This window comes from Leiobunum rupestre, chromosome 4, assembly GCF_980474605.1.
Source record: "Leiobunum rupestre chromosome 4, qqLeiRupe1.1.hap1, whole genome shotgun sequence".
Lineage (NCBI taxonomy): Eukaryota > Metazoa > Arthropoda > Arachnida > Opiliones > Sclerosomatidae > Leiobunum > Leiobunum rupestre.
In genome coordinates, this window is record NC_143387.1 from 48,130,692 (window position 1) to 48,151,169 (window position 20,478).

At 37.0% G+C, this 20,478-nt stretch overlaps 1 protein-coding gene across 4 annotated transcripts in view; it reads left to right on the forward strand.

Moving 5' to 3' along the window:
• The first annotated feature begins 2,023 nt into the window (after positions 1 to 2,023).
• LOC149948061 (ETS homologous factor-like) overlaps positions 2,024 to 20,478 on the forward strand; it is a 51,409-nt gene continuing 32,954 nt past the window's right edge. For 2 of the 4 annotated variants that reach the window (XM_090172990.1, XM_090172991.1), the window contains exon 1: positions 2,024 to 2,182. In XM_090172990.1, the coding sequence (XP_090029116.1) occupies positions 2,091 to 2,182 (92 nt within the window). In that variant the 5' untranslated portion in view covers positions 2,024 to 2,090. Of the gene's footprint in view, positions 2,183 to 14,751; positions 14,778 to 14,798; positions 14,988 to 20,478 lie in introns of those variants that run through there. The other 2 variants (XM_090172994.1, XM_090172992.1) reach the window with 2 other exon arrangements.

A 20,478-nucleotide genomic window follows, 5' to 3' on the forward strand; every position in this document is an offset into this window, starting at 1 on the left:
GCGGCGGCGGGGAAATTCTCTTTTTCGGTCAAGTTTAGAGACCGGAACTCATGTTTGTTAAACAGCGACCAACCACGAATTTTCTCAAAATTGAGATGTCTAGTTCTCGCGGGGAGACAATGTACTTGGTTTTTTTTATTCCTACTTTCGCGGCTTTTTTCTCTCACTTCGGATCTGTTTCTAGTGTGTACACACGCACCGCCAAAAGAGAAAACGTCACTTTTTATCTCTTTTTCGCCGTTCAAATTGATTTCTCACGTTCACGTGACCCACACAAACTCAAACAAGAACTCGACTGCGCCCACTCGAAGCTACTGAGCTGGGATAGTGCATTTAGGCTTTGTTCGGATCCGCGTATTAGTCGAGCTAAAAAGTGTTACATTTCGTGTATGCTCAGATGCCAAATTTTTGTACGTATTCTCGGGAATAACCGCGAGTTTTTCGTAATGTACAAATGCTAACATCAACGGTGACAAACTTTTGCAGACGGTTATTTTATACCTTTTTCTTTCAATACGCGTAAAATAACCCGTATAAAGTTATTTTCTACGTGATGTTTTACGCTATGTCCTAAGTTGTTTGGAGCCCATACCAACTTTTCACATTCATTACTATACTCGAAAATGATCCGGGGGCAGGCCAAAGGTATATGCTTAAAATTCATAATCAACACGCAAGTTGAAATTGATACAAAAACGACCTCATCTCTAAATGCTACGAACAAAAGCAACCAATATTTCCTAGGATTTCCCTCACCCTTAACGGTAAATTTATCCGCAATTTACGTAATTTGAAAGTGTAGCCTTTTCGCCTCGCAGCAAGAGGAGCCGGGTTCGATCTCAGCTTATGGCACTGGGTGTAAACTCGGAACCAGTCCTTCTGCGTAGAGTTTGCAAGTCCCCCCCCCCCCATCTCCACTGGTTAATCGTTAGTGTAGGGAGCTGTTGGCTCGCGTGGCTTGAAGGGCTTGCCACCACCCTCCTACGCATTGTAACCCGGCCACCTGAATTAAAAGTCGCTAGATGACTTGGGTCTAGGGTGGTGCTTTGGGTATTAACCTAGCCGATTATTATTATTACTGCGTGACGGTAAACGTAAATTATGTAATAAAAGTAGCTAATGATAAACTAAAACGTACTCAAAGCCGCCAGTGGGTTTTCTACCACGATAATACTGACCCTAGTAACCTACCGTTTAATGCTCGAATTGAGCTTATCAACAACTCCATAGACTTTTTACACGCCTCCGTGAACTTGAATGGCGAGAATTATCACAAAAGCTCTTAGTTCACGGATCTTTCAATTCAAAGCCAGAAAGGGAATTTTTTCTTCAAATATTATACTTTACTTTTATTTAGCATTGACCAACAAAATGCTCTGAATAGCACGTGGGCGCTCGAGCGGTATAACGCTTAGCTAGCTTCTCTTTGACGTCATCTCGTTAAAATTCTATTGATTGAGATAGAAGTTTGATGCGTCGATTTTTCCATACCGTTCGGATTCTCGCGCCCACTTCCCCCTCCCCGCCCCCCTCACTACTACGCGAAGGTCGGTGATTCTCGGCCCGTGATTGGCCCAGAATTAGGCGCGTGCGGGCTAACGTTTTCTCTCATTGGTCGCGACCCGATTTTGAATCGGCGGGGAAGCGCGCCTTGTAGAGGAAATATTTGCTCTTAAAAAGTTTCTATCTTTAAGTTTTGCTCGGCGAGTGGGGGGAGGGTCGAGTGTCGATTTTCGTTCGGAGGGGGTGGGACGACCATTCGCAGTCATGCCGGCCGAATCTTTCGAGAGACGCAAATACCTTTTCAACATGGTACGCTCGAGACGCGTGTTTGAAACTTTCGTTCGATAAGTGATCATCATCGCAACTGCCGCTTCTTCGCTAGTAATTCTTAACGAGTGTGCCCCGCTGCTGTACCGTTCGATGCTAACTTTGTATTTATTATTCGGGAGTGCGTGATTTTGTACTGTGTGATTTTTCGCAAAAAGTGATAATTTTTTTAATTTTATTTGCTTATTTCCATTTTAAATCTTCGTGCACTTCTCCGTACGCGTATCGCGCGTGGTTTTGTGCAAATTCTCGGCTTCAAGATGTTCACGACGGGAATACAAAACTATTACGGTAATAACATTGGTCTGGGGCAACCGCCCGCTTCCATGTACGGAAACATCAACAATCACAGGTAGGTTCACGCCGTGTTTGCTTCTAATTACTTGTCTATTCTAATTACTTGTACCGGAATATTTTCAAATCGGGCATATTAAAACTAATATCCTTTAGGGGTCGTAAACAAAGTTGAATTATATCTTTAACTTAATTTACGGCTTTCCACTTGATTTATTAATATGTAGCTGTTTCTAAAATTAAAAGTGGTTCTTAGCCTCACGAATTATCCTAAAGTCGATGTTTTCGGGAATAAATGTCAAACGTTACGGTATTTATCTTTAAAAAATTCCCTTACTTTGGTCATTATGAGTTTTGCGCGGAATATTTTTCTACCGGAAATTATTGTATCGTACACGACTTGTATTTACACGAAAATAACAACTTTTACTAGACGGTGAACCTACTTTCAGTCAAATCGTTTAATTAAAATACGTAAATATATATTAAAAGTAATATGAAATTATTGCCCAAGTTTTAATATTTACGTTTCTAAATTCTGATTTTATTATTTTTATTTTTCGCAAATTATTTTGATTAATTTTAAATTATAACGCGCTTTAATGAATCTTGTCGTGTATTAAAAAATTTCTGAGGATTCGTAATTGATTCGGGGACTTCACGGACGATGGTGCCACGCATCATAAGCGGATCTTCAGCGTGGCATCCGTGGGAAACCTCGGAGATGCGTATTGTGTGTAGACTTTTTTCTGTGTTTATGTTTATGTATTATGCTGGTGTCAAACAAAATGATGCGGGCGCGTATAATCTGAAGGTCTCGATACGCCAACCATAGAGGGTACGCATCCACTCAAACCTTTTATTTAAAAAAACATTAACATTTTGGAGGTCATGGTGTAAAAGCATCTGTGCCTTTTCAACAATATACTTTTATTTTGGGGGAAACCCTCTAAATCCTTATATACCGTTAACAGTAATATTCCCTTAAAAGCAATATTTGCATAATTTATTTAGCAGCTTATTAAACTATGCACGTAAGAAACAGTTTTTTTTAAGGTGTATTAACCATAATTTTGCGATTCGTATTAGTTTCTCATTAAAAAGCATTTCAAATTAATTAACGCGTACGTCTAGAGGTAGTATTTAAAGTAGTGCTTCCAGCCGATTCTCAGATAGCAATCGCCTTATCTGAACTGATTTAATAATTAAGTGATAAATCAGATATCAGATAATCCGCATTTACGGTCATATATTATTAAATCAGTTGATATGGACCCAAAACTAATCTGAATTCATTGTAAACCAACAGACAAACTGTTTTTTTTATTTTCTCAACAAGATTATATAACCGAAACTGGTGAGATTATCTATAGTAGATCTGTTCAGATCAGCTACTTGAGATAATAAATCAGATACCATTTGAGAACTTATTGCTCGGTCAGGGAATATTACGTATAAACATGGTTTGACAAACTGATTATCTTAAGATATCTTAAAATTCCTACCTGAATAGTCATAACAGTTGGAAGTACTCACTTTTAGTACTTACCATAACCAAAATATCACAGGGCTGCCACACGTCAGAGAAAATAGGAAAATCTTTGAAAAGTCAGGGAATTTAAAAATGAGCCTAAAAAGTCCGGGAAAGGTCAGGGAATTTTTAAAATTTATAAAAATTCAGGTAAAAGTCAGGGAATTCACTTGACACTTTATGAAGGTAATTTTACTGTAGATCTATGACAAATTCTATGATTATCATTTATTTCATTGAAAGTTTGCCAATTTTTTCATCATTGCAATAACCTTTTTACTGATATATAAGTCCATGGAAATTTATTAACTTCTGATAAAAGTAAAATATAAAATAAAAATTTTAACCTTAAAAAGTCGGGGAAAATTTCTTCAAATGATCAGGAAAAACAGGGAATAGCGAGCGAATTTAAATCTCATAAAGCTCTCGTCAGTATATTTTTCCCTTTTAACAAAGTTGCGTTTCTAATTTCTTCCGCTCGTTGTTCGAAAATCGAAACACCCTGTGAATTCGGATAAAAAATATTTGCATACAATTTCTTTTTGGATCGCGAATGTAACGAATAAATATTTATTATTCAATAGATTGCCAAATTGGTTTCGCTTGGAGGGGAACCAATAGCCGATATAGTGTGTGTGTGTGTGTGTGTGTGTATCTATATTTCCAAATAAATATCCAGCTGGATATCTCGCGTTTTTTCGTGAAATTCTGTCCCACGCTTAATAGTAGTGTGGTCCCCGTTAATATCATTTATAACAGCTATTAAGATTTGGCATGAAAGGACTGGCATTATGGAGAATTCAAAAACGCTCCTTAGCTCTCAGCCACTTTTCAAACCCGCGCCGATTGTACAAGCGGGTTAAATTAATGACGTACCCCTTCCATTTATATTGATAATCCCTCGCGCTCTTCACGTGGCTGCGATCTTTTGTAACCCAGAAATAATGATTTTTACATCCGAAGTCTTCGCCGGTTGCGCTGCGGGGTGGTCGAGCCAAAAAAAAACACACATTCTAGCTTTAAATTCGGGTTTCTTTTTAATACCAATGGGATTAAATTTTTATATATATTTTTATAATCCTAGATTTATTTAATCTATGATTTATTTGCTAACTAGGGTTTAATAATAGGCGGTGGAATTTCCATGTTGGTTTTTAAAATAATTTTTTCTCGAAAAGTCGTTCGAGCCTGTTTCGATAGATGGCGCGGATAGCTCGAGGCTGTTCTATTTTTTTACCTTGATGAAACGTTTCTCGAAATCCACTTTTTTTAAAGTTACACTATATATTCGCGTTGTTTAAGGTTTTATTTTTTTAATTGATATTTAATTCAGAAAATATTTTGCGAAAATAGGATTTATTTTTTTAATTTTGAACTATAAAAATGTCATTATGATTTTCATTTCAAAATTTCATTTGATATATAATTTGAATTCTTTTGCAAGGGTGTTTTTAATTGTCTTTTTCTCTAATTCGCAATAGCATTAACACCTTGTTTGAGATTTGCCGCGTAATTATATTTCAATGGTAGTGGTTACTGAGAGTAATTACATTTTTCTTCGCTTTCCTATTTGTATTATCAACTTTAAAACGTTAGACATTTTGGTATTTAACCCCTAAGGCCCTTTTGTTAGCGTACATTTTCAAAGGTGCATTTATCGCATAAATTACTACAAATGAAAAAACGGACACGAAAACACGATCTTGATGTTATTCAAAATTTTACGTCGTTACGCAATTTTGTCCTTCACATTTTTATGTCTAATTCGAGATAAGGTCACTTAATCAAATCAAATGCTACGGAAAATGTTACTACAAAATTAATATTGTAAAAAACATATTGGTATTTCATATAAGGATAGCTAAAGTCATAAATGCGTAAAAATTAGAAGATATTCGAAAAATATTTATTTTGAAAATAAATGGGTGATTCTTAAACGATAAATCTGGGCAGCGGTCAGCTCAGAGAATTTTGCTCACGCGTTTTGATAGTGCCCTTTCTAACTTTTCACAATCTACTAAAATAGAAAGAAGTACATTATTTCAATATTAATTTTCAGTTTTGGGTGGTGTGTTGTATGGAAATTAATTATCAAATTAATTTTCTTTCGCTCTCGACAATATTCTTAATGTTGACGGTAACGCAATATTTGTTATAATCAGTATTGATTTTTTTAATTAAAACACATTTTAGATATTCTTCATTATTTCACATAGATTTTATAAAAAAATTAATTTCCATGGCACTTTACCAGATTCGAAACGCTAAGGCGGAGGAATACAACGCGTACTATTTCTTAGGAACAACGTACCGCAAGATCAAATGAGCGCGATTGAAACCAAACTCATTCGCATTTTCAGCCTCTGATAGTTGTGGTTGCGGAATAGAAGGGGTGATGGGCAAACTATAGCTGCTGTAGGAGGGCGTCCATAATGAGGGAATATATTTGTTGATAACCCGATCGCGGATCATCGACCCTCCTAGAGAATCAATTCGGCAAAAGAAAAGGGGATGCGTTGATATTTCTTTTTCAAACCATCGAAAGAAAAGTTTCTTATAGGTATAGAGTGGTCAAACCTTTGGAAATAAATACTTTTCAGCCGCTCGTTTTCTCGAAAGTAGCAATTTTTATTTTTAAATAATACCCGCATGACTGATCTCAGACCGAAGCGTTTGACACTGAGATGGCTGGTTCGAAAAAATCGCAATTTTTTCCGTGTCAAACGGAATTGGACGCGCTAAACGGTTCTTTGGAGAGTAGGAAAACCCTATTTTGTATTCGAAACCGCTTATTTAAGATCAAATTTTTTCTATTACCGTTTGAAAACCATTTTCAATATGTAAAAGGTATTCGAGTTGAGACTTTTTCTCAGATAAAAGTCAAATAACGCTTTTTTGAATCATTCATTCGTTGTACTTGTGTGGCTCGAAAGAGGTGCCAACGCCTGTTGCTCTTTTCCGCGGCTGCTAAAAGCTATCGGACGCATCCATGCATTCCCGAGTTTCGCCGAACACATCGGCCCCCTTTTCCCCACACGTCATTCAATGTCGAGTCTCACTTTTGAATTATCATTTCCCAACGGAATAGACAATGTCGCCGGGGCCCCTAACTACGCGACAAATAGTTACATTTCGAGAAAAAATCGTGTTTTGTAACACTGCGCTCGCGACTGACTAGTTTATAGCGCTAAATGTCTGACTAATATACAGGGTGTTTCAAAAGGTAATGCAAACATTTTAAGGAGTCGTAAATAGGGGGTGAGTTGAGAAGTATCCCTGTTTTTTCTCTATTTTCCTACGATGAGTTAAAAGAGCGCTAGAGAGCAAAACCAAGCAGCAGGGAAACGGGAACATTAAGGTTTGGGTTCGTGTGATAGGTAAAAAAAGGACTTTGTAAACAAAACGAGGTAACCAGCCTAAAAAATTAAACTTAAACAGAATTTAAAGTCCCTGCTGCTTGGTTAGGCGCTTGCCGATATTTTTACTGGGTAGTATGTTATCGTGCTTGGTAGTAGTATACAGGGTGTTTCAAAAGGTTACGCAAATATTTTAAGGAGTTTTAGGGGGTGAGTTGAGAAGTATGCCTGTTTTTTCCCCATTTTCCTACGATGAGTTAAAAGAGCGCCAGAGAGCTTCAAAGTGTGGCCTACTAGCCCCGGGAATTAGGTGCAACAAGCGCAAAACCAATCAGCAGGGAAATGCAAACCTTAAGGTTTGGGTTCGTGCAGGGCCGTTTTAACCTTTCCGTAGGCCTTAGGCAAAAATCGCTCATTTATCGTCTTTTCGGACCTTTGTAGGCCCTATTTTATGGAATCGTAGACCCTAATGTCTCCTAGGCAGTAGGCACTTTGCCTAGTCTGCTTTATGGATAAGGTAAAAAGGACTTTATAAACAAATCGAGGTAACCAGCGTAAAAAGGTAAGTTAAACAGTATTTTAAGTCCCTGTTGCTTGGTTTTGAGCTTGTCGCAGCCTACTTCCAGGGGCTAGTAGGCTACACTTTGAAGCTCTCAGGCGCTCTTTTAACTCATCGTAAGAAAATGGGGGGAAAACAGGCATACTTCTCAAAAAACTCCCTACAACTCCTTAAAAATTTTGCATAACCTTTTGAAACTCCCTGTATATTAATATTAATATTATTAATATTATTCAGAAAATTAAGTTATAGTTCTTATTTATTGTTTTTTGAGCTATTTTAATCAATTTGACTGTTGGTAGGTGGTGGTTTAAATAATAGTTATTGGCAATGTATTTGTTATTCTCACAACTCTGATAAAAATAAATTTTAGCAAAGCGAAATGTTTTTATCCCAAAATATCCAACTTTATTATTACTTGGCAATTAAAAGTTACTTCATTCATTTGCGAAGAGTGTTACAAACCTTTTAAAAATTTACCGTCTTTTAGTATGAACATCAAGGTCTACAACTATACGAATCAAAAGTGTCATTGTCAAAATGTCCCAAGTTTATGCAAAATATGTATGGTCTTTTACTAATATCAAAAGGTGAAATGACTCTTACTAATAAGTATAAACAACTACGAATCAAAAGTGTCATTGTCCAAATGCCTCAAGTTCATTTAGTTCATTACTAAAGAGTGTTCCAAATTTTTTTAATTTATTGTCTTTCAGTAATATACAGAGGTGAAATGTCTTTTTATAATAAGCCGACTATGTTATTTCCTATTAAACACCGAGATTTAAAACTACGAAGAATTATAAAGTTATGTTTATTGTCAAAATGTCCAAGTGTACGTCAAATTTTTAAATTGTCGGACAGTTCCGTGATAATGCGGTGTTTTACGACGTTTTGCCAGTTTTGGACGAACACCACAAACGGGGTAATAAAAACTTTCCATTCTTCTGTCCCCTTGACTCGGGACTAATCCTTCTTTACAAACGCGTTATGACGGACCTCAAACTAAGCCCGAACGTGGCAACTCTTTTTCATAATTAAATTTTTGAAAATGCGTTTACGAAACCTCCCACGCGTTCGGATGTTTAAACTCTATCTCTTTCTTTGTTTCGCGTCAAAGGATTTTGAAGAGGAGACGCAAAAATCCTATTCTTTTTTATTTTCTATTTGGCGCTTATTTGCCTAGTTCGTAAAATCCACCTCTCGCAACGGGGCATGGTTAGATTCTGTTTTTGGCGACCTTTTTCGACTATGATGTGTAGGTTTTATCTTTCGTTTAAGCCTATATAGGGGTCAAGGCTGTAACGAACATTTTTTTCGGGGTGAATTTCGGCGGCGTCATTTGAAAATGATCGACCGTCATATTTTAACGACTTTGCTTATAAAAAAATAGCATCTCTTTGGCGCGTACTTAAAAACCGATTCCAGTTTTACTTGACGCTTTTATTATTGGTACACGTGTCAGTGTTTGAGTCAACTGAGATTTAAACATATTGAGATTCTTAATAATACAGGCTGGTCGCCCGGTTTTATAGCTTCTCATTTTGGAATTTGTCGAAAGTGCCGATTCCGTTGAAGGATCTTTTCATTTTTACGATTTCTTGGAAAGCTTTTTTTTACCGATTGTCGACAACGAATTACTAAATCGTAATTATAACGCCTAATTAAATAATTCTACATATTTTGATGGTAGAAATAATGGTTATTTCCCCTCTTTTCTAACACGTAATTGATTTGTTTTTAAAATATTCCCAAATTCTAGCGTTCTATCAATGAAGGAAAAATAATTCCGCGTATTCGTAAATGTTACGACTTCCAAAGTACTTTTACGAAAAAAATTGAATTAATTTATATTTTTTAAAAGATTCTATTGGTTAGAGTTAAACATTAATAAAATACGTTTAAATTATTGCGTAAATAAAAATATAGAATCGTTTTATTCTTAAGAAAAAACTTATCACGTGACTCCTTTAATTAAGGTCATTAATTAATAAATTTATCACTCGATTATTTGATTTGAATTAATATAATTTAGCTAATGTTACGATCGTGCTGCAAAATTAATTGTAATTCAATTCGATCGCCCGTTTTGCATACAAATTATCAAAAATGAACCGTTGCTTTCATAATTTTTTTATATAAAATTGTGATATAATTATAATTTTTTTCCTAAGAAACGGCATGCCGCAAAATCAGATACGGCCAAGTCACACGCGCTGGCCTAGTAACGAGTAAACTAATGGTCTGTTAAAAGTTATTAAGATAGCAAGCCGAGCGCGGGTTTCTAATCAACAGCCTCGAAAATAGAAGCCACCATGAAATGGGTCTCGGTATAAAATTAAAAGTTTTCGGCGTCCCATATTCTGGCGTCTTGACGAAGCCTGGAGCTCTTCAACAACTTTTTCCGCGTGTCTTCCTTCCATCATTTAGGTCTTAACCCCTTTTTTGGAGCGATTAACAGGAACTCATTCGGCATGCACCGGCCGTTTTCGAGTCCGCTCGACTCATCGTGGTCTCCCGAAAATTTCACGGACGTCGCCAACTCGTAACCGCCAGCTACCAGATGATCGCTCGAAATTGACTCGCCAAACACGTGCCGAATCATATGACGCTAATTAATTACCATTCAAATCCGGATTACTCGTTTTAAGAATGTTTTTTCGTACCTCCGGTTGCTCCGATTCACCGTTTATCGCGAGTTGTTATTGTAAGTGTATTTCCTAGGTCCCAATTTGGAAACGCGATTAAGAATGCTCTTATTTTGTCGATATTATTAGACCGAAGTATTATTCTTTTTTCCACAAAAATATGGTGTAACTTAAGAAATACAGTCATTTCAATAATATATTAATTATCTTAATATCACAAAATCTATTGTCACACTGCTGAAATGGTTTGAGTCTATTTGATCGATTCCCAAATGATCGAACGGGTCTAATTTGATCGAATTTCCATTTGATCGAATAGCATTTGATCGAACGAAATTTGATCGAAAGCTACTGTAGGGTAAAACTACTAGTTTTTGGGAGTAAATCGAAAAGGCAACGGTCCATACGCGCCTACGGCGCGCGTACATCAACCTAACCTAACCTAACCTAACCTAACCGAACCTGACCCTATTTATATATATCAAAACAACGGGCCGTTATCGTCGATGTCATAAAAAATTCCATCATATAGTGTATAAAGTAAAAATCTTTTCATCTTTGTGGCTTAATACAGTTAAAGCAATGAATTATTCCATCATTATTCCTTCTGCACTTAAGCAATGAATTATTCCATCATTATTCCTTCTGCACTTAAGCAATGAATTATTCCATAATTATTCCTTCTGCACTTCATATTGACATTCGGTAAAATAAAAACATACCAACTGGTACTATAAATACTTTTGAATTCGATCAAATAGTATTCGATCATTTGAAGGTTCGATCTTATGAAACAAATGACAAATGGGATTCGATCAAATTGAATTTCGATCAATTGCAACGTATAATGATCGACTGTCGATCACATATTTTTCGATCAAATGGACCAACACCTTGATTTTAGACAATTGTTTCTTTTTAATTTTATAAATGCACCGACGCGTAAAATTAATTGACTAAAATCATGGTCTTATTTAAATTTTCGAAATAAACCGAACCGTAAATTAAGAATTCACAATTCTTAATCCCTAAACTTGAAAAATAAAAACGTTATTATTACGAGCACATTCAATACGGTACACGTTTTTTATAACTATAATTACCGATGATTTAACACTAGCTAAAGCAGTCGAACTTCAATTTGTTAGATTGTCCTTTTTTCGTGTAAAAATGTATAGAAATTAATGAGAAATGTGACCGGAATAAATTAATATTAAACTTTGATGGATATAGTCGCTAAGGTTTTACGCGTCATTGTCAAATTTAAAGAATAACTTCCCTATACGTGACTAAAAATGATTGGTGACTTTAGGCATAAATAAGATATATCATACAAAGATTTGTAACCAAATTACTCTTCACAATGGCTGATAAATTTTCATACGTTTTTTTTTATAATTTGGAAGGTACAAGAATTTGATTTCACAATCGAACAAAAATGAAATGTGTACCGATTTTCTTTCGGTATTTACTGTCGACTTATAGTTTGGTAATTACTGTCGCGTTCGTGATGACGGTATAAATCCTACATTATTTATTCGTTATGTAACCAAAATAACGAATATCCCAAAATTATTTCAATTTTATTTGAGCAGTTGAAAATTGCTCTGTGAAATCTAATAAATAAAGGTATGAAGTTATTGTTCTAATTAAATGTTTGTTACTTCGATTTCAAATGAGAACTTTCTTACGGTATTATACCGTTTAAAATGTTCTTAAAATATGTGATGAATTTAATGGTCTTCAGAAACCCCCGTGTCAATAACCATTTAAGCGTTTGAATATTATATTGTTTCCCTTTCACAATAGGCCTTCTGCAGAAAGGTGTTAGTAGAGAAAGCGTTGAACCGCGAGTGTTAACGTTTGTTCTCGGATCAAAAACGCGAGCGTCCCATTGTTTTACCGTTAAAACGAGGCTTCTGTGATAAAGGCCGCGAGGGGCGAATTAGCCGTTTTAAAATTAGAAAGGATTGGACACTCGGAGAGCGCTACTGACCCAGTTGTCCGGTCGCACGCGCCCTTATTCACGGATCTCCAACGCCCGATTTTAATAGCTTTTGACGATATTCTGGCCGTAGCCCACTTAATCGCTTCAACTCTCGTTAAATACTAATGAAGACATCCTGATTTTTCAAGGCTGGAATAAACTGACCTACAAAACGACGTGTAAATTTAAACGTCACGTCTGCCGGTAACTTCAAAGGGCGTTAATGAATAATAACAAAGCTAGCTAGGACGAATACGGCGTGATATCATATTTGGATTGGACACGTGACGTCATAGAGAATTAAAGAAATTAACACCAAATAGTGGTCATAGCTAATGCCACGGAGTGATACTACTAAAAGTATAAATATTTGACGTGGTAGAACGCCAAATATTTCTTGTTCTACAGATAATTAATAAAATAACCCGAACAAAATGGTGGCCATAGGCAAAGCTACAAAGTGACCCTACTAAAATTAAAAAATGCGTTCTATAAAGTTAGCATAGACAATAAAATAACCCGAACAAAATGGCGGCTATAGGCAAAGCTACAAAGTGACCCTACTTAAATTAAAAAAGGCGTTCTATAAAGTTAGCCACGCTTTATTCCATAGACAATAAAATAACCCGATCAAATGGCCGCCATAGGCAAAGCTACAAAGTGACCCTACTAAAATTAAAAAAGGTGTTCAATATAGTTGGCCACGCTTTATTCCATAGACAATGAAATAACCCGAACAAAATAGTGGCCATAGGCAAAGCTACAAAGTGACCCTACTAAAATTAAAAAAGGTGTTCTATAAAGTTAGCCACGCTTTATTCCATAGACAATAAAATAACCAGATCAAATGGCCGCCATAGGCAAAGCTACAAAGTGACCCTACTAAAATTTTAAAAGGTGTTCTATAAAGTTAGCCACGCTTTATTCCATAGACAATAAAATAACCAGATCAAATGGCCGCCATAGGCAAAGCTACAAAGTGACCCTACTAAAATTAAAAAAAGGCGTTCTATAAAGTTAGCATAGACAATGAAATAACCCGAACAAAATGGCGGCTACAGGCAAAGCTACAAAGTGACCCTGCTAAAATTAAAAAAGGTGTTCTATAAAGTTAGCCACGCTTTATTCCATAGACAATAAAATAACCAGATCAAATGGCCGCCATAGGCAAAGCTACAAAGTGACCCTACTAAAATTAAAAAAGGTGTTCTATAAAGTTAGCCATGCTTTATTCCATAGACAATAAAATAACCCGATCAAATGGCCGCCATAGGCAAAGCTACAAAGTGACCCTACTAAAATTAAAAAAGGTGTTCAATATAGTTGGCCACGCTTTATTCCATAGACAATGAAATAACCCGAACAAAATAGTGGCCATAGGCAAAGCTACAAAGTGACCCTACTAAAATTAAAAAAGGTGTTCTATAAAGTTAGCCACGCTTTATTCCATAGACAATAAAATAACCCGATCAAATGGCCGCCATAGGCAAAGCTACAAAGTGACCCTACTAAAATTAAAAAAGGTGTTCTATATAGTTGGCCACGCTTTATTCCATAGACAATAAAATAACCCGAACAAAATGGTGGCCATAGGCAAAGCTACAAAGTGACCCTACTAAAATTTAAAAAAGGCGTTCTATAAAGTTAGCATAGACAATGAAATGACCCGAACAAAATGGCGGCTACAGGCAAAGCTACAAAGTGACCCTACTAAAATTAAAAAAGGTGTTCTATATAGTTGGCCACGCTTTATTCCATAGACAATAAAATAACCCGAACAAAATGGTGGCCATAGGCAAAGCTACAAAATGAGACCCTACTAAAATTTAAAAAAGGCGTTCTATAAAGTTAGCATAGACAATAAAATAACCCGAACAAAATGGCCGCCATAGGCAAAGCTACAAAGTGACCCTACTAAAATTAAAAAAAGGCGTTCTATAACGTTAGCCACGCTTTATTCCATACACAATCGCTGAGAAGTAAAAAGTATCGCATACTAACTAGGTCGTCTTAACGCCTTCTAATAATTAATTTGAGTACGAGATACTGTCTATCATGGTCAAATTAAATTAGACACCGTTCAAAAATGGTGGCGTAGTAACAGATCCCGCGACAGTGACGAAAGTTAGTGATTATAGAGCAGGTAGCATTTATCCTCGAGAGCCGTTAATGGTTATATATTGCAAATAGTCTCGAGATTTTTTCTTATAGTTTCAGATTTGAAATATAGCCCCGTAAGTTGTTTTTATTACCATTTCATTTAAGAGTTTTACATTATGCAGACACCCCCCCCCCCACCCGATTCTATGACGTTCTTAAAACTCATTTGCGTACTTTGTTAAAAAATAGATCTTATTAAAATTCAACTATTATGTTTAATCCGCTTATGGAACGGAAAATATTATATTCTAAACAAGTGTAGATATTATAGATCATAATCTAATTTAGTAACGTATAAATTACGACCGTAAATAAAACGTAATTGGAACAGTGGTTTCCTTCCTTGTCGTCATACGTATAATCTCTAATAATGGTGATTACCGAGATTAATTAATTTAATATATAGAAACGGGTATGGAAAATAATTTTTTTATAGCGCAATAATAAATCAATGTGATTTATGTGGCGGAAGATTGGTTAATCGCGATACCAGTACGATAAATGGGAATTTACTTGGAAATATCAACTTACCTTTGAAATCGAATTATTAACGTCGCGGGTCAATTTGCAAAATATTCATTAATAACGATAATGAAAAAATGTCGAGTACACGCGGTATTTCGTAACTATATTTTGTATACGGGTTATAATTAATTTTCTTCTACCACTCGCGGTGTCTCTAAGAGCGCCGAAATGGTGTTTTTTTTAATCTCTGCCAGACCTACGATTGAAATATTTCGAACACACAAGCCCTCCAAGGGGGCGTCGAATGCGGCAGTGGTATTAAATGCTTCGCGAAGGTCCACGAGGTTTTCCAATCAAGGTCTAATCCTTTTTTTTATCATTAAGTCCCGAAAGCCCCGCGGTCAAAACGAAAACCCGTAGTTAACTTTTTGATTGAAATTATTATGTTAATTCCGAACGAAGCGGTAATCCAAACGAATGCATCGTGTCTTTGCGTCACAATATTTTCGGTTGAGAAATATTTTCGTGTCTTTTCTTAATTCGATTGAATTTTTATTTTTTACTATACCATTTAAGACACGTTATTGCTTTCGCGACATTATTCGAAGCGATAACGGCTTTTTAATTTGATGATATTACCTTATAGTCGAGGTGAGCTCGCGTGCTTTTTCTTTCGTTGACGCGCGGGAGCCGCCATTTCACCCGGACGCAGCCTAGTTGATGGTACGACGGAACAAGATGGCGGCGCCCGTCGAAAATAAAATGCCTCGTTACTGTGTAGTTTTGATTAAAGGTTATTTTAAATTACGACCTTGACAGAAGTGTCGTGTTTTTGAATAAAGGGCGTAACGTGTCTTGTAAAAGAAGAGTTCTGGTAAAGAGATAACTAATGGCAATACCACCTTGGACAAATTAACGACGGGTACTTTTCGGAAAAGGACTAAAGCGCTTATTACAATCCCTCCACCGGCGAAAAAATATTTCAATATATCTAAACCCGTACGAAGGTATCACAAGCGATTTCGTTAGTTTTTTTTAAATCGAAAGATAAATATCTTTAAGTGGTACGCCTATTTTACGGCAATAATAGTTTTACGCACTTGCTAGGAAAAGCTAGACCTCTTTGCTCACTGCTCCTCGTAACGTCTCCGTCCTAGCTTCCACAAGCCTTTGCTTCGTAACGGAGACAATTCCTTGTGGAAGGCAGGGCGGATACGAAACAGAGAGCCAGTGGGCGCCTAGTCTAAGACACCATCACCATCGTATGACATCGGAATATGGTGAAAAGCCTTTTTGGGAATATACGAAATGTACCAAATTCAATTCTCAAAACGCGCGTAAGTGAATAAAAAAAATTATTTCCCAAAGAAAAAATGTTGAATATAAAACGTTCATATCAGATTATGTAAAATAGAGAAGGAGCACCCTGTACAAAAGCCTTATTTATCACGCGTGAGAACAGTTGAGTAAATCTATTAAGTTCCGAAGAGGGGGGAGGGGGGAGCCGGGTTTGAGAGGTTTCAATGTAAAAACGAGATTAAAGCGGCCGGAAAATTCATCGTCTGAGTTCGCCACAAAAGAGTCACCCAAGCATGGTGTAAACAGCGCGTCAAAACCCGGCGCCGCGGCTCTCCGTGATTAGCTACGCGTATCTCAGCCCTCCCAACGCCACCAACAACAAGAAGAAACCTGTCAATCTCGCAATTCAGCCATGTAAATATCTACCTCTCTCTTCTCAACTCTTGCGAGTTTTTCCGCGCCTAACTCCATCTGTTGGGAAATGAAAGAAGTTTCGAATTTCTAACATTGACGACTGTACGGTTTTTGGTCAATTAACTTCTTTTAAAGATTGAAAGCTTATTGGGAAGACCCCCTAAACCACTGTCCCGGCGTAATTTTTAGCGACCCCTACGAAGCTTGAAAGGTCAAACCCAATCAAGGTACGCTTAGGGCTATACATATGGCGATTGGGTTCTATACACGAGTCGTTGCGGGTTTCGCCTCGGAGGCTGCGCTCGTCACTATTTGACCTTTGACACAGTGACGGGATGTTGCAATTGAAACTTTACGTATATATCAGCGGCAAAAAAATTACCGTGAACCTTTTGACCTTTTCATCCGTCCCGGATTAGAAGATAAAAGGTCTTACTCGAAAAAATATTCACAATGTATTTTTTAAGATTTTCTTAAGGTCCCGGTATATACTATTACGAGTGGTTTTAAAGAACGGTTTATGAAATGAATATTTTATAGTAAAAATTTACCTTCTCGTAAAACATACGTGACCATTTGATTGGTCCAATTTGTACCGAAACCATTGCAGTTTTAATTTATACAAATTTTAGTGGAACATTTTACAATGAAGTTGTGTATTTTATGCAGAACTCCGTTGAAAAACTCTGACGTTTATAAATAAATCTGAAATTAGACATAAATTTAAATATTTACGCTTCTTGCAGCCTACTTCCAGGGGCTAGTAGGCCATACTTTGAAGCTCTCTGGCGCTCTTTTAACTCATCGTAGGAAAATGGGGGAAAAACAGGCATACTTCTCAACTCACCCCTACAGCTCCTTAAAAATTTTGCATTACCTTTTGAAACACTCTGTATAGTAGGTAGGTCTTTTATTTTTAAATTTATTTAGAATTAGAAAGATTAAAAATCAACCAATTTTAAAAACAAAACAAAACTGATAGTTTTAAGCGCAGTTTAGGCGTAATAAATAACCGAAGAGGTTATAGGATCGATATTGAAAGGCGATTTCTGAGTGTGAATACTGCTCGAATTATTAAACATACACTTCGGAATGTAATTTTCAATCGCAGCTGTTAAGTATTTCCGGAAGAGATAAAAGCGCTTTAATCAGACTCTGGAGAGAGATAATGTAAATGGCGACCTGTTTTCCCTAGGTATCTGGCAGCCAAGTGCAAGGTTTATCCTTTGAATTCAGACACGTGCTCCGGAGCCGTTGATTCCTACTTAGAATGCGGACTGCGTATGTTCGTTATTCACCAAAAACTATTTCACACCTCGGCTTCCCCCAAAGCGAGTTGGCGGTACGTCGAAGATTGCTCTCTTTCATTTATTAGTGACACGAACGACGCGAATTTGTCATTTAAATCGACATTAATTCTTCACGCTCAAAAAGACGGAGCTTTTTTCTCGCTTCGATGACGCGTCAAGCGCGCGGCGGCAAGGTTAAGGACTGACGACACACGGCGGTGGATGGAACCCCAGGGTGTCGTACACCTTTTGACTGATCGCTGACTCCCCAAAGAAAGTTTGAGTGTCGTTGAACTATCGACTGGTGGCGTATCGAAACGAGTTGGAATTTAGAATGATCGGCGCTGGTTAAAAGACAGCGCGACGCGTTTCAATTCCTATTTTCAATTTCCCGTCATGATTTTTATTTAATTTGTAGCAATCACTGTTTTGTTTTGTCGCTTTCAAATTCCAAGAACCTTTATTTTTTAATATGAAATTCAGATCCAGTTATATGATCGTGTTTGACCATTAAGCTCGACCATAAATGGTCATTGGCTGTCCTTGAGTTACACGATTTATTTTAGTATTTCCGCATAGCATTCAATTTAGACTTTGGCCCGTAATGTTTCCTTACTAAAAACTTGTAGAGGTTAACGACAATAGTTAGTGTAGGGAGCTGTTGGCTCGCGTGGCATGAAGTGCTGGTCACCACCCTCCTACGCATTGTAACCCGGCCACCTGAATTAATGGCTTTAAAAGTAACTGGATGACTTAGGCCTAAGATGGTGCCTTGGGTATAAACCTAGCTGATTATAAATTGGTACGCTTTTGTTGACACTTAAAAACGTAACCTTATCTTTAACCACCGACTACGACATAAAATCAGTGACAACCCGATTACAATCATGATGGATAAGAATGTCACGATTACTTTCGACGGATTTGAAGCGATTGAACTCGATATTTCACGGACTAACTATTCTGTTAGTATAAGTATCAGTTATATTTTATTATATTTCTCACTTGTTACAAAAAAAAACACGAAGGTAAAAAGTATCAGTTGTCATTGCTCGTTGGTGACTTGAATAATGAAAAGCGACGCGGTTCTAGCTCCGTCTTATTTAGGGGCATCCCACCACGACAGAAGAAGAAAAAATAGTTTGTACGATTCCTATATAGTTTAATATTCGGTTATTATTTTCCTCTTATACGCGTCTTTGAACAAAATTTTCAATCGAAATTTAAAAAAAGAGAATCCAAACGCAGATCTGGTGGTTCCGCTCGAGTAAACTCGAGGAAATAAATTTTTTCGTCTTTTCGCGAAGAACATCTGGGGAATCTGAGAAGAGAGACCCGAATCTACAACCTCGCGTGCTTGCGTGTGCAGTCAGCTCATTTCGCCATCCATTCGCTTCTGTTTGTCGCATTCTTTCGCCTCTATTAAGGACGAACGCCGAGTTCGACGTGGCTATTTTTAATTTAATTTTCAATTTTTTTTAGCGCGTCCTTTTGTACTGTACCTCGGGACGTAGAGGTTAAACAATTATTACATTTGGGATAGGCTGATTCCACGAAAATGACCAGTCTGAGAGCCTGTAGAAAGTCGTGTTAAAAAACACGGTATTTTTGGAGACTTATCCACGCTATAGCCATTTACTATTTATTTTTGACCTCAGATTGACCTTTAAAATCAGTTTACTCTATTCTCTTACAGTACTGTGGAAAATAGTTAAAATTCTTTCAATCCGAACTAGGTTTTTGACAATTAATATATTTCATTGCGAAATTTTGTAGGTAGTCGTTTAGATATTTGTAATAATACCCTTGGTACGAATTTTTTAATGATACTCTGTAAAATGAGCACGAACTATTAAGAACTGCTCGAGCAAGATCAAGAATCATATATTTATCCATAAAATTAAAATATCATTACCGTCAAATAAGTAGTTAAATAACGGTAAATCCCGCACGCGCGAGAAAATCTAAAATGCGCGAGTGTCCGAAAAGAAAGTGTACATCGAGGATCCTTTGGTCCGCCTTAACGTCAAAGACGATCCTTTGACACGGACGAATGACCCTCCAAGCGCGTGGAACAAAACGTCTTTGTTTTGACTGTCTGCGAATGGTGAAACGGGGCCTTCGAAAGAGACCCCCCCCCTCCTCCGTTTAACGCTCGTGAGTGCTCCATTTAATCGAGAAAAATAGGCGTCTAACGTTTCCTCGTTTGGGTATACCTGGCAAAGACTATTGACCTTTAAGCTAAAAGAAGGTCAAAACTCGAAATCTCTCCGCGGCGAGCCAGCCAGAGAGATAAATATATCGGGATTTCGAAAATCATGGCTCGCGGTGGAATAAAATAACTTGAGGGGCTTGAGAAATTTTTCAATACCTTAAAAAAACAAAAAAAAGATCGCCGCTAGGTTTGGTCGTGACGTAAAAATCAAAACTTATTGGCCAGTTTGGGATCGACAAAGTCGATGTCGAATCAAAGATTATACAGATTAACCAACCACGGCCAGATATATATTTAGCGCTATCGCCGAGAAACCCGAAACTGGTATTATATTTGCGTCGTCGATTAGGGCATGCCTCGGGCGTATATATATAGGTACATTTCCAGCAGCCAAAGTCGAATCTAGGTGACTAGGTTAGACTCCGAAAGAT